Source organism: Pseudopodoces humilis, chromosome 9 (assembly GCF_049639895.1).
Source record: "Pseudopodoces humilis isolate 2021_Gansu_Grassland_sample_001 chromosome 9, ASM4963989v1, whole genome shotgun sequence".
NCBI lineage: Eukaryota > Metazoa > Chordata > Aves > Passeriformes > Paridae > Pseudopodoces > Pseudopodoces humilis.
Window position 1 is genome coordinate 23,361,123 of NC_142208.1, and position 13,701 is coordinate 23,374,823.

At 54.5% G+C, this 13,701-nt stretch overlaps 1 protein-coding gene and 1 long non-coding RNA gene across 2 annotated transcripts; one reads left to right on the forward strand and one right to left on the reverse strand.

Moving 5' to 3' along the window:
• Positions 1-7,054: 7,054 nt before the first annotated feature.
• Positions 7,055-8,552, forward strand: LBX1 (ladybird homeobox 1). Its single transcript, XM_005520690.3, has 2 exons — positions 7,055-7,754; positions 8,053-8,552. Exons 1-2 carry the CDS (start codon positions 7,430-7,432, stop codon positions 8,550-8,552), a joined length of 825 nt encoding a protein of 274 aa, XP_005520747.1. The 5' UTR covers positions 7,055-7,429.
• A 1,278-nt stretch (positions 8,553-9,830) lies between these two features.
• Positions 9,831-12,135, reverse strand: LOC148183794 (uncharacterized). Its single transcript, XR_015773190.1, has 3 exons — positions 11,999-12,135; positions 10,985-11,057; positions 9,831-9,968 (listed from the first exon to the last, which is right to left on the reverse strand). It is a non-coding gene; the product is annotated as an uncharacterized LOC148183794 (long non-coding RNA).
• Between the last annotated feature and the right edge of the window lie 1,566 nt (positions 12,136-13,701).

Sequence of the window (13,701 nt, forward strand, 5' to 3'; positions counted from 1 at the left end):
TCCCCATTGTACCTCCATGTAGCACTGGAGACTGGGAGACAGCCTGATCTGACAACGATCGGTACAGAAATGCTGTAAGCTGACAGCAGCTATTATGCAGGATGGAAAATGCCAGTCACCATTACAGGATGCTAAAAGTACCCATAGAAAGAGCCCTGCCTGAAACATGACCATCTGAGGAAAGTGTCTAAGGTTCCCGAAACAGAAAGCAGAATAAAACAAACTTATGTACAAAGGCTCTCATCAGAGATGTTTGCTGGTCATGGACAAACTGTTGGGGAAAAGTTCCTTTATGAGGCAGATCTGAGGATGCAGAGAGCAGCTTGGCACTGGAGAGCAGTGCAGTGGATCCCTGTGTCCAGCATCAGAGGCTGAGAGAGGTTTAAGAATCATCTTTTGAACCCTGGCTGGAGATGGAGGCCACAGGAAGGCAAGGGTATAGGCTGGCCTTTGGTGAGAGGAACAGGGGAATAGAGAAGAGGAAAGCTGCAATACCCTGTCTGGGTCTGGGGGATGTGTCTGCTGCTAAATGCCCCTGCAGTTTGGAATAAAAAGTGTCATCTGAGGCCTTGCAAACTTACCTCATGTGTGAGTTGAAAGACAAGTGAACAGTTGTTTGACCCTACCTCTAGCTGCTGCCCATTCATAACAGGATCTAAGAGGGACAAGAGGAACAAACATGCCAAGTCTAACATGAAGAGATGTATTTTAGGCAGAGTTTTCTTTCCAGCAGCACTTCTCTGAGCTTGGAGGGCTCCTGCAAGGCCAGACGGAGTAGGATGAAAAAAAGGAGGGATGAAAAAACAGGGAGACTGAAAGAAAGAAGTGAGAAGGAGGAACAGCCTCACAACACCAAAAGTTGGAAGAGATCAGAGTCAAACTCTGGCTTTTCATCTTGGTGCTGCTCTTGCAATGGATGGAAATATTAGTTTTTAATTAATTTTCTTACTGCAGTTGTTGGAAGGGGAATCACCTTCAAAAAAAGAAATACAAATAACTGCTTTAACAGGAAAGTTTTCCTGCTGTAATTTATTGGAAGGCAAAATGAGCTCCGATTACATTATCCACCCGCACAGTGCTGGCAACGTGTACTTCGGATATTGCGCTATAATCCAATGACTGCTCCTGAATTATTAACACCAAGTTGTTATTAGAAGAAGTTGCCTGCCTTATTTCCGCCATTCTCCCCCCCCACTGCCTTTATTAAGTTTCAATTGATTCCCCACACCTCCTCCTGCCCCCCAAAAATGAGCCTTTGCCTCCCCGGCTCTTTCATAGCTGCCACAAACGTTACTTGCATTTGGCAGCCTGGTGAATTATTCACGCGTGCCGGGAGCGGCAGAGATATTACAGGTCTCGGAGGAGGCAGTGCGGCTCGGCTGTCACAGTCCTGGGTGACTGTGTCGTTTGTCCCCCCCCCAACCAACCAAAGTTTTGTGGAGCCTCGAGAGCGGAACGCAGTTGCGGGGCAGGGAGAAGTCTTGCGGCAGACCCTCGGCGGCTTCTCCCCCAGGGGAAGCGAGGGATACCCGGGGCCGGGTTGAGATGGGCATCACCTCGGGTCTCGACACCCCCAGAGCAGCTCCGCGGGGGCCAGAGGTGACAGGGGAACCCAGCGCTGTTCGCTATTTCCAGCCGCCTCCGGGCGCAGCTGCACGGGCCGGGCGCCGTCTGCCCCCGCCACCCCAGCGCCCAGCCCCGCCGCCCCACGGTCAGCTCCGTGGCCACCCCTTCCCTCCTTCCATCCTCTTCCCTGGAACAGAGGGGGACTGGAGAGAAGGGGGCGGCTGCTCCCCAAACGAAAACAAAAGTGACCCAGTGATAACTAGGAATTGATAAAAATCAAGGTCTCGCCTTGCCTGGAGCTGGGACAGGCACGTCCCGACTGTTTTTCCCAGGGAGCTTGAGTCCTACTGGATTTCTTGGCCTAGAAAATAAAATACTGGAATGTAAAAGACTAAATACGTTCAGACACTCCTATTGACCCTTCTCCCACGGGAGCTCCTGGAACGGCTACGGGGGAAACACGGGGGTCTGGCTGGGGAGCCATCAACGCAGACTGGTTCTCTAGCCCCAACAAACCCCAAGGAATCCCTAAAATTCACCGGGAGTGGTGGGACGGGAAGGTCCCCCGGCTGTGCTAAGAGGAGCGACAACGTACTGATACGGGACATTTGGGATGGGGGCACCCCCGCGTTTCTCCCTCTGGGAAATGCTCCCTGGGACCCCACGCAGGGTGATGAGCTGGCTGGAGGTGTTGTTCCACCCCGGTCGTTCCTTTCCCTTGTGCTCTAAAACGGCTTGTGGGGGAGACGAGCTCCCCTATACCCTTTACTCAAGCCCAAGAGCATGCCCGCTTACAGCGGGTCAGGGACCTCCCCAAATTGAGGTCCCCCCCCTCTCCCGGCCCCACAGCAGGACAGCGAGAGTGGTGCGAGCAACGCCGCGCCAGCTCCACTGTGCGGGGACTTTGCTGGGGGGAACAAATCGGCCCCAGGGGTGGGCAGAAAGTGAACGGACTCTGCAGCTCCGCTGGTCTCGGCGCTGCTGAGTCGCCCCTAGAGCTGGTTTGCAAACGAAAATCCCCAGGAGAAGTCGGGGAGCTGGGCAGCGCACCGCCCGTCTGCCCGAGGGGGGCTGCTCCTCGCGTCCCGCACCTGGGCGGGTTTCTGGGCCCGCGGATTTCGTCCCTGGTCGGCCCCGTTCAGGTCCTGGTCCCGCGGCCCAAGATCTCCGAGGGAACAGCGACTTCTCCATCTTTGCCGGGGAAAGTTCGGGGCTTTTATTGGGCCACATGTGTCCCAGCCGGGCCGGGCCAGGCCGGGCTCCTTGCCTCTGACCCCGGCTCCCAGGCCGGATGCGAGCACTCGGGTCGCATTTATTTTTAGTGCAGAGAAGTTTCTTCCTCTGCAGAGAGGTGGTTACGAGGGAAGGAAGGGTCGGCCGATAACTGTACAACGAGCTCCAGGAATGGGCTCTGCTGGGGAGCTTCTCCCCAACCCCACAGCATTCCCCGGTACCCCGGCGTCCCCTCCCCATCACAGCTGGGAGCCGACGGGCGCCCAGCTAGGGACAGTTGTTTTCCAAAGAGAGCAATGCCGAGCAGTGCCCGGCGGCGATGGGATCAGGGGATACCTGTAGGTGCCTTTTACAGACCGTTTTTCAATAGTGGACTGGGACAGGGACCACAGACCCCGCCGTGGCTCTCCGTCCTCCGTCCTTCACCTCGGGTCCCATCGGGGCCTCTCCTCCCCTCAACGCTCGTAGCTCCAAACTTGGAGGGCTGTTTGAAGACTAAACCAGCTATTTCTTAGGTTCCCGGCTGGCCCTCCCGGTCTTTGAGAGATGCTGTGCCCAAGACTACCTACCAGCTCGAGGGCACGGAGTTTTGCCCCTCTCCACGCTGCTAACAGGGAGTGGTAAAGTGTTTAGACCACTTAAACTAGGCAGACATAGCTGGGAGCCATGCACGGCTCAGCTATGCCGGGAAAGGAGGTGTCATTTGTACGCAGTTACTTTGGTGATCAACACTTGAATGATATATGCCGCCTGCTTTAATTATATTCCTGTGACATTTTCCTGGACAGGAGCGGACCGCACACAGCCAGAGCCGGGCAGCCCCGGGAGCGTCCTGCTGCTGCCCGCCAGGCCCGGGACTGTTCCGGGGAGGGCAGCTATGTCGACACCCCGAAATACGGTTCTGGAGACGGCAAGGGGAGAGGCTTTCAAAGATGCTACCCGTAGCCAGAGAATTTTTTTTTCTTTTCTTTTTTTTTTTTTTTTTTTTGTGTGTCCCCACTCACGACTAGTTCTGGATTCGGCGGCAGTTTTCCCCTCTGCGAAGAGGAAACGCCGCAGCTTTATTCGCTTTTCTTCCACGGTGGAAGGCAGGCACCGGGAGCGACACTTCCCCAAAGGTTTCGGGGGAAGCCCTCATCCATCCCCCGGGACATCCAAGGGCCGCCGTACCCCTTAGCCCTGCTTCCCCCGCCTCTCTGCCGGGAACACGACTCAAACTTCTGCCTGCACCAGGAGTAGGTCAGTTCCAGGTCTCACTCAGAGGGGCTGTAGCAGGCAGAAGCGGGGGGCGGGGGGGAGAGCGTTGGATGAGGGTGTTCTTCCCCAAACGACCTCAAAGCTGGGACACACGACTAGCAGCTGCCTCCCGGCGGGACGGACAGAGGAGCCCTGCGGGATGCGAAGTTCCGTGGCGGTGGCTGGAGCAGGCCCCCGGCTGTCCCCTGGGCTCCCTTGCTCTCGGGGCCCTCCGAGGGCAGTAAGATGCAATGGGACACGCCGGAGGGCACTGAGGGTCCCTAATTCGGGGCTGGGGGACAAACGGGCTGCCAAAAAAGAAAATTAAAATCATTAAATTCCGAAGGATGAGGAGGGGGGATGAAGAGCTCTCTCCCTAAGCCGGGCTGGGGGCAGCCCAGCCCACCCCTGGTGGCAGAGAGGGAGTCTTTTGCGGGGAGGGAGATGCAGCGGTTGCAAAGGAAAAGTGAGCGCAGAACAAACGAGCCCAAATCCGCCAAAGGCAGCACCGGGCAGCCTAGAGCACAGCGGATAGGGGTCGATCGGAGCCCGCCGGGACAACCACCGAGAGCCGGGGTACTCGGAAAAGGGGGCCGGGTTCTGCCCCCTTCCCTCTCAATCACCCTTTTTCTCAGTAAGGTGCTATGTGGGGAGGGACGCTGGGCACAAGGGCAGGCTACAGGCCTGGAGCCACCGAGCTGAGCTACTCATGCAAATCATGAACTCGGCTATGCCCTGCCAGGGAGCGGCCCAAGAAAACGAGGAAGGGCCCTCTGTGTCGGGAAGTCTGTACTGAGGCTGCTGTCCGTCCTTCCCCAGGCTCTGCCCCTATCGGGGAGCCAAAAGAAAAAAAAAGTAGGGTGCTCTTAAAGCCTTGTCCTCCCGCTTAGGAAGAGAGGGGAGACACAGGCTGGGGGGACAACAGGGAATCCAAAATGGTGTGCAGGATTTCGCTGTGTCTGAAGCACTTTTGCTCGTGCCCTGAGCCAAACGGGCTGTTCCAGAGACAGGGGCGTAAGTTGCTCCCGTGTCCACACTCTGCTCTGCTGGAAAGGCTGCAGCCGGTAACCGGCTGCACCTAAGAGCATCCCATACACCCACCAGCCCGCCCAAACTCGCACCCAGGAACGAAGCTATTTTTCTTTCGTTTCCCCAACCCCCCCTCCCTTTTTTATTTTTTTTTTAAATCTTATTTCTGTAATTATAACACCAGCACCCGGGCTGAGTTCTCAATAAAACCTGGATCCTGACATAAAACGCCACGCTGGAAAACAATGCGAAGGGACACAAGGGAGAGGAGGAAAGTCTCTAATTGGTTAAAATATGTTTAAATCACTTCATAAAACCCAAGCAAAGCGAAGCAAATAATCCACCTAGCAAAGCAAAGAAGCCGGGCGATTTAGAATCAGTGTAATTCGCTCCCCCCCGACCGACTCCCCCCATCTCCTCGCAGTATTTGATATGATGAATAACCCAATATAGGCCTTTAAAAATAGGTCACTGCATAAAGAGACTCCCAGAGAGCTATAAAAAATGGGAAGAGGGCGCTTTAAGGAGAGGAGCCATTTGCTTCTTTTGTGCTTGTTTGGTACCTAGCGGCCTGGGAGCTGCCAGCCGTCCTCCTCTTGGCCCTCAAGGTGAGGAGGGAAAGTTGGGGCCGGATCCAAGCCCCTGCCTCTCTTCCTGCCCCACCGCCCCTTCAGCCACCGCCCGTCCCGTCCAGTCCCGGCCCGGCCCGCGGCTCGTGTCCCTGCCGGGCTGTCCCCGGGGACCGTGAGGTGTTCACGCCCGCAGTGGGGGCCAAGCTGTTCACCCCGGCTCTGGGCTTTGTCTCCGTCCCTGCGGAACAGCGAGACAGAAGCGGGACGGTGATCCGCGCTGAAATACTAAGGAGCTGGCCTGGCCCCGCGGAGAGCCGAGCGGGGCCGGGTTCCCCGAGAGTGTGGGGCACGGCAACTCCCGCCACCCCTGCCCCTCTCCAGAGCCGCCCGTGGGCTCGCAGCAAAAGGACTCGGGCTAGAAACCGGCCCTCCCCGACTCTTTCCCCCCGCGCTGCTCCCGGCCAGGACCACCCGGCGCCACCGGAGCCCAAGAAGCCTCCGACATCTCCGAAGGGCTCCCGGCCCGCAGCCCGCCACGCAATCCCTCCGTGGGCTCTCCCGACACCGGGGGGCCCTGCTCCCTCCCCGGCCCCCGCAGCACGCTCCGACACAGGGCGCTGGGAAAGAGGAGCACGACAAATTCGGCGGAAACCTTCGGGTTTTATTTGAAAGGAAAGGTCTGCCTTACCTGGAACCAGGCTCTCCCCTTCTTCCCCTCATTAAAAAAAAAAAAAAATAAAAAAATAAAAAAAATCAAACTGCTCTGGGTAGAGCTGGAGAGAGACATTTTGAATAACCTGGTAGCAGAAATTAGCAGGAGGGAGAAACAGAAGGAAAAACAAAAAAAATCTTGGGGGCAAGAAAAAAAAGATACAGCCGGATATTTTTCGGTTTGTTTTGTTTTCGCTTATTATTATTTTTCACTATACTGTATTATCCTGATGCAATAAAGCCTGGTTTGTAATGTAATTTAAAAATATATATGTCCAAACAAATAGCAGGGCCAGAATATGACAAGTGCATTCAGCATTATAATTCAACTGGGCTCCACCTCCATACCGCCTCCTAATTAATGGGTCTCCGAACTTGCAAAAGCCTGCATTGGACAGAGAGAGAGAGAGAGAAAGAGAGAGAGAGAGAGAGGGCGAAAAGTGTCATTGAAGATAATTGATTACCTCCCAATCAACAATAACTTGTTAGCAATAGTCAATTACCCCATCTCTTCTCGCTTCTTTCCCCCTGGTCCGAGGTCTCGGTGCGAGGGCTGCTCTTCCCCTCGGCGAAGTCTGCTTTTTCTTTTTCTTTTTTTTTTTTTTTTAATTATTTTTAAAAATAATTTTGGGGTGGGTATTCGCTTGGGGTGGGGGGCAGGGAAAGTGCTGTGATTTGGGGTGTTTCTTAAAATAGCAGCTAGAAAGAGAAAGAAAGAGGAGAGACAGGGAGAGGGTGAGGGAGAGAGAGAGAGAGAGAGAGAGAGAGAGGAGACAGAGAGGAGGGGGGGAAATCTCCGACCCAAAACCCTGGGACAAGAGGTACGGCAGGACCACCTCTCGGCGAGGGACCGACGGCAGCTCCGCTCCGCGCCCGCCCGCCGCCCTGCCCGCCCGGCCCGCCGCCCGACGTGGCTCTCCCCGGGAGGACCCGGGGCTCCTCCGCCGGAGTTGGAGGTGGGCTTCAACTTTTGCTCGCTGTCTTCGCCGCCGTCACCCCGCGGTCCCGCCGGGGGCTTCTCCCCGCGGCAGCGCATCCCCGTCGCGGGTGGGGAAGGCAGCCCCGTGCAGCCCGGCCCCACCATGACTTCCAAAGAAGAGCCCAAGCCCTCCTCGGGGGAAGAACGGCGGAGGAGCCCCTTGGATCACCTCCCACCGCCGGCCAACTCCAACAAGCCCCTCACACCCTTCAGTATCGAGGACATCCTCAACAAGCCCTCGGTGCGGAGGAGTTACACCCTCTGCGGAACGGCCCACCTCCTCTCCGCCGCCGAGAAGCACCCCCCGGCCGGGCTGCCCCTCTCCGGCCGGGCGCTGCTTTCCCAGACGTCGCCCCTCTGCGCCCTGGAAGAGCTGGCCAGCAAGACCTTCAAGGGGCTGGAAGTCAGCGTGCTGCAGGCGGCCGAAGGTAAGCACCTCTCAGAGTAGGGGAGTCCTCCAAAGGGTGGGTGCCCCGCTCCTCCCCACGGCCTGTTTTTTTCTTCTCTCCTCGTCACCCGCCATCTACCAGGGTGTCGCATGGGGTGGGATGGGGGTCCCTGGGCGGCCGGTACCCGGCAGCATCCTCCCCCCGTGGCCTTCGGGGCGCGGGAGAAGGGGCTCTGCCCCGCTCCCTCCAGATACCGACGGGGCAGGGGTGTGGGGTCTGGGGGCTCGGGTCGGGGTGGACACGGGAAACCGGGGACAATCTGGCGGCTCGTCGGCAGGCCGGGACGGGATGACCATCTTCGGGCAGCGGCAAACGCCGAAGAAGCGTCGGAAGTCGCGGACGGCCTTCACCAACCACCAGATCTACGAGCTGGAGAAGCGGTTCCTCTACCAAAAATACTTGTCGCCGGCGGACCGGGACCAGATCGCCCAGCAGCTGGGGCTCACCAACGCCCAGGTCATCACCTGGTTCCAGAACCGCCGCGCCAAGCTCAAGAGAGACCTGGAGGAGATGAAGGCCGACGTGGAATCGGCCAAAAAGCTGGGCCCCAACCCCGCCGTGGACATCGTGGCCTTGGCCGAGCTGGAGCCCAGCGCCGAGGGAAGGGGCAAGGCACGGCCCGGGTCCCCGCCGCCCCCCGCCGCCGCCCGGGAGCCCGGCGCTCCGCCGCCGCCCCGCCCCGCCTCGCCCCCCACGGAGCGGCCCCGCAGCCGCCGGGACAGCGAGGAGGAGGAGGAGGAGGAGGAGGAGGACGTGGAGATCGACGTGGATGACTGAGGGGAGGCCGGCGTCCCCCCCGCCATGTCCCCCCCCCCCCCATCCCGTCAGCTCCAAACCGGCACCCTCGGTCCCCATCCCGGCCCCGGCAGCGCGGCGGGGCGGCTGCTCCCCTCGGTCGGAGCAATAAGCAATAGAACCCCACCACAGACACACACCCCCGATGAATTTAGGGTAGAGTCGAGATCCCTCCGCCTGCCACATCTTCGGAACGGTGCAATTACGGACGGCTTCTGTATAAATATTTAAACGTATATATTGGATTTTTTTTCCTTCCCCCTTCTTTTTGAGGTTTTGATTATTTTTTTTTAATAGCTATCAGTGATGATTGTTTTATCTATAAGGAAGACGCATAACCTTGGAATAAACCTGGCTTCCAACAGATGTTTGGGAAAGCAGTTGTTTTCAAAGACTTCCGAAACAAACCGCTTTAGAGAAGATTTAAGTTAGGCTTAAAACGGCAACAGCAAAAAATTAGCCGCTTTCCTTTCCTTGCATGTTTCAGATGTGCACGAACTAAATTTTTTTTCTTTCAAAAATATTTTTTCTTTCGCAATCTTAGGAACTTGGGGCTGGGTTATAATGCAAGTTGAAAAATATATACTTTCTTTTTTTCCTAGAGCATAGAGATTTGTCTCCAATGCAATTTCTGCCTCATTTTACCAATTAAAAGCTATTTTTACCATTTTCTGCTATTGTTGTGCTTTTATTAAAAAGCTGCCTTTCGTATTTTTGATATGAAGGTGGTAACAAAACAAAAAAAAAGAAAAATTTAAAAAAATCCTAGAATTATTTTTTACTCTTTTTAGAATTTTTTGCATGCTATGGAAACAAAAAAGGACAAATCCCAAAATCAATACATTTAAATATTACACTATAAATTAAAAAAAAAATGTACAGATTTAAGACCTGTTTTTGTTTGAATTGTACAAATTTTAAAAGGCCTGCTATTTAAGTTCCGATAGGGACAATGTCGCTTTATTTACTGTCTCTTAGAATTGTACAGATAGTTCCTTTTTTCCGATACAATAAAATCTTTACCATTTTAATATACTTTTAACGTCCTTCATTTGTGACTGAAAAAACACCCCGCTGGTCCGAGGCTACACCAGACTTTTCCCCCACAGGGATGTCCCATCCCTTTTGCATTTAAAGTTACTCTTGGAGCAGTACCTGCTGGAAAAATTACGGGAAAGGAGCACACGAGCGAGACCAATATTATTATTTAATTTCTTTTTTCTAAGTCTAACGCCAGGCAGAGTTTAGCAAAGGAAAAGCGCGGAGCATCGATAAGGGCGGAGGTGCGGGCAGCGCTTCCCGGGAGCGGGGGATGCGAGGCGGCGGCGGGAGAGCGAAGGGGCGAGCGGGACCACTGGGACCCCGGGATCCTCCCGCTGTCAGCAGGGCACTTCCAGCCTGAAATTGGAGGGGGAAAAGAGGGGCAGAGAAAAAAAAAAAAATAATAGAGAAAAGAAATGCGAGCGGGAGCAAGGAGTTATCAGCGATTTGGACAAAAGGAGCGGGGTGTGCCGCGGGGGGAGCTTCCCTCCGCCCGGCGGGCCAAGCCGACCCTCCTGGGCAAAAGCTGCCACGAGGACATGGGGATGGAAAATGTTTCTTTTCCTCCCTTTAATTCTTTTTTCTTTTAATTTCCTCCCTCCTGTTTGGTTTTTTTTTTTCCCGATCATTTTTTCAATATTTTTTCCAGCCAAAATTAAAGCTCTGGTGAATGTGTTTTCTCTTGGCAGCGTGACTTGCCTTTGGAGTCGAGCAACGTGTGTTTCTCCCTATTCTTTGCAAAATTTATGTGAGAAAGGCAAATCTGGTGTACAGTGGTGGAGTCGGCAGAGAAGTCCATATAAGACGGGGTTGGTTTGTGGGTTGGATTTTTTTTTTTTGGTCCAGTTTCTCCGAGGCTAAATAAATCTTTCTCCTCTTTGAGAATGGATGGGGTTGTAATTTTTAGCGTAAAGCATGAAAACTGGGGACAAATGAGCCCTCTTCTCTGAAGTGACAAGCGACAATGGAGCATATACAGCCTCCTGCGGTTCGCCATGCTGAAACAAGCGTGCCCCTCCACAGCAGAGAGAAGGCGAGCGCTTGGAGACCATATGGTTTTTGAATTTTCTTCACAATTTCCAGACAATTTGATGGATTAGGTTAACCCTCCCTTCCACTGTTTAACTCCACAACAATGGGAGCAGAGCTGTTCTCCCTTCGTCGGGGCATCTGTGCGCTTCTATTCTTTTTTCTTTCTCTCTTGGTATTTGGAACAAGCCTATGAATTACAATGAAATTCACTTTCCTTTAGTATTATTTGGAAGAGCACTTGTTTTCCGCCACCTCCAGCCCCCACTCCGCCATCCCCTCTTTTTTCTTTTTTCCTTTTTCTTTTTCTTTTTTTTTTTCTTTTTTTTTTTTTTTTTTTTTACCTCCGAATGATAGCTTTGACTTCTGTCCAGATCTCTCGGAAAGCCTTCAATCTTGTCCTTAAGTGTTTTTATGCTAAACAGGGAAATCGTAAATGCTGAGAAACTGTGACATTTATGTGAAGATCTAGTTAAAGGGCTTTATTTGTTTTCTTTATCTGTTTTTTTTTTCCCCCCATTCCCTCTCCTGTTCCCCCTCCTCTCCTGTCCCCTCCCTCCCCCCAGTCTTTTATTCTTTTGTCTTGGAATGGATTTAATGAGGCTGCAAACAGTACAATTCACTATAACCAAGAAATAAAAAAAAAAAGAAAAAAGTGTCTGGGTGTATGGAAAATAGGCTGGGAGTTAATTTGAGTTTCTGATCTATTGACTTCTGAGTGCAAAGAGAAGAGATGTCGGGCCGCCTTGCACCCGCAGAAGTTTACCACACGTGGCTGGGGCGGGTTAGTAAATAAAGGCTCCTCCTGAAGATTTGTAGCCTGTTAATTTGGCTAGCCCCCCACCCCCCACCCCCATTTCCAAATAACTGGGATTTTGGCTGTTTAACCTGCGTTTTGGTGAACAAAAGATTTTTTTTTTTTAGCTTAAAAATGAAGCTCTGGCTTGTGCCCTTCGTTTTTTGCCCGTCGTCCAATTTGAAATGCGCCGTTCCCTGGGATCACCTACCTGAATAGATCTATTGCTCGGGGTTTCCTCTCCTTCGAATTTTAGACACAATACTTTTTTTTTTTCAGTGGTTTGTTTGGTTTTTGTTGGTTTGTACGGTTTTTTTCTGGTTTGTCTTTTTTTTTTTTTTTTTCGGAGGGGATGGGTGGGTGTGGGAGTGGGACTGTTGTTTATTTGTCGGTTGGTTTGGGGCTTTTTTTCCCCCCCGCAGCAGCAATAGGGACGCGGTGACAGCGCTGAATCGTGCCCTCTGGGCTGACCCAGCCGCAGCCCTTCCCGGCCCATTAGGAAGGCTGCTGCCAAGGACGCGGCATGGAACCCCTTGTGCCCGCCCCAGATTCCCAGATTTACCCCAAATTAGGGATCTCCGGATCTGCCTTGTCGAACCAGGGGCCGCCGGCCGCTCTTCTCCGTGTCCAGGGCTGTCCCGGAGAAGGAGGGAGATGGGCCGAGACCCCCAGCTGGAACTTCCTGTCCGGGGACACCTGGAGCAGCGGTCTCCTTGTCTGGCCTTCAACCTGCCCCCCGTACTTCCTGCACGGATTCACAAGCCGGGGGCAGAGTCCCTCCCGTTTCCCACCCCGGGGAAACCCGCAGCGTTTCGGAGCTTCTCACCCCCCGCCCGGTGCTCCGTGCCTTGGGCACCGGCTCACCGAGGTTCGCCCTGTGAAATGGTGGGCATGGGGCAGGGGGAGAGAGAGGCCTTTCCCATGTGATTCCCGACAGGAAAAATAAGAGGTGAAAACGAGCAATTGGCAAAAGGGTGCGCGGAAACGTGGAAGCGCCTTGCGGAAGCGAGTTGGAGGCCCGAAGGTCCCTCATCACCCGCCCCGTCGGGGGCAGCGCTGCCCCGTGTCCCCCGGTCGGGGCGGGCTCGGGCACCGAGCGCAGGCAGGTGCGGGCAGGGGCAACGCGGACGCGGCGGCTCCCGAGGGTGTCGGTCCAGCCCGCATCTCGACCACCGCTGTTCCCTCCCCGGCAGAAACCCCAGTTCTCAAACGCAGGAGCCGGACATGCCCTCCTGCGTGTCCCCCGCTCCCTCCCGCCCATCCTCCCGCCCCTGCCATACCCATTCTTCATCCCCAAACTTGACACTGCCTTAGATTTCGTTTGGAGGTGTGAAGGGAGCGGGAGGGGAGGAGGCGGTGGGGGTTGTTGTCTGCTTGGAAAAGCCACTGTTTAGTGTTTGCGGGGGGGAGTTAAGCTTGCTTTTTTTTTTTTTTTTTTTCCTGGGGGGGGTGAAGAAGATCCATATTTGATCTTGTTCACTTCACACAGGGCTCCCAGACGGAGAATAAAGCCCCCTTCTGAATTATCCAACAGGGTTGAAGCAGGTTGAGTCAGTGAAATTCAGTTCCTTATTTTATGAGGTGTCAGAGCTGATGTCGAATATGGCAACGATAACTAATACTACAGTCTGAGGGACCAGAACGTGGTAATTAATCCCAAAGACTTAAGTGTATTTTAGTTCAGGAGAAAAAAAATCACTAATTCAATCGTCCGGAAAATTGAAGTTTGATGCATGAGTCTCTGCTGAAAGGAAAGGCTTTTTCTTCCCGATTCTGGGGTTGGGGCAGGAATCGCAGCCTCTCTCCTCCGCTCCCCGGAAAGGCCCCTGTACAGGGCCGCTGCCCGCCCGCCCCCAGCCCGGGGCACACCAGGGACCGCCGGGCTTGAGGGACAGAGGTGACACAGAGCCCTCCTCGTTTCCTCCGCATGTCACACCGTCTTTCCCACCCGCCCCCCGCAGTAAACATTAAACATTCACGGCCGTATCGCGACCGCTCCCTTGTATCGCGACACTCAGAAAGGCTGTCGGGCAGCGCCGCGCGTCCCAGCAGCTCTTGGCCTCCCACTGTCCCCGTACCTTCGGCAGCGGGTCCGGTGGGACATCAGCATTTTGCCTGCCTGCCATGCCCACACCCACTCCCTACACCCTCCCCCCGCGTCTTTCGGCCCCGGGACAAGTCCCATATTTGCTCTCTCTGCTCTGCGGCGCTCTGGGGGGCGCTGGGGACACCGGATCCCCTCCTACGCCCGAGCGAGGAGACCGG

Bases quoted from the DNA above. Each gene is read 5' to 3' on its own strand.
- LBX1 (XM_005520690.3), top strand. From the start codon at position 7,430: ATGACTTCCAAAGAAGAGCCCAAGCCCTCCTCGGGGGAAGAACGGCGG. The intron at 7,755-8,052 runs GTAAGCACCTCT...GCTCGTCGGCAG, and splicing joins CGTGCTGCAGGCGGCCGAAG to GCCGGGACGGGATGACCATC.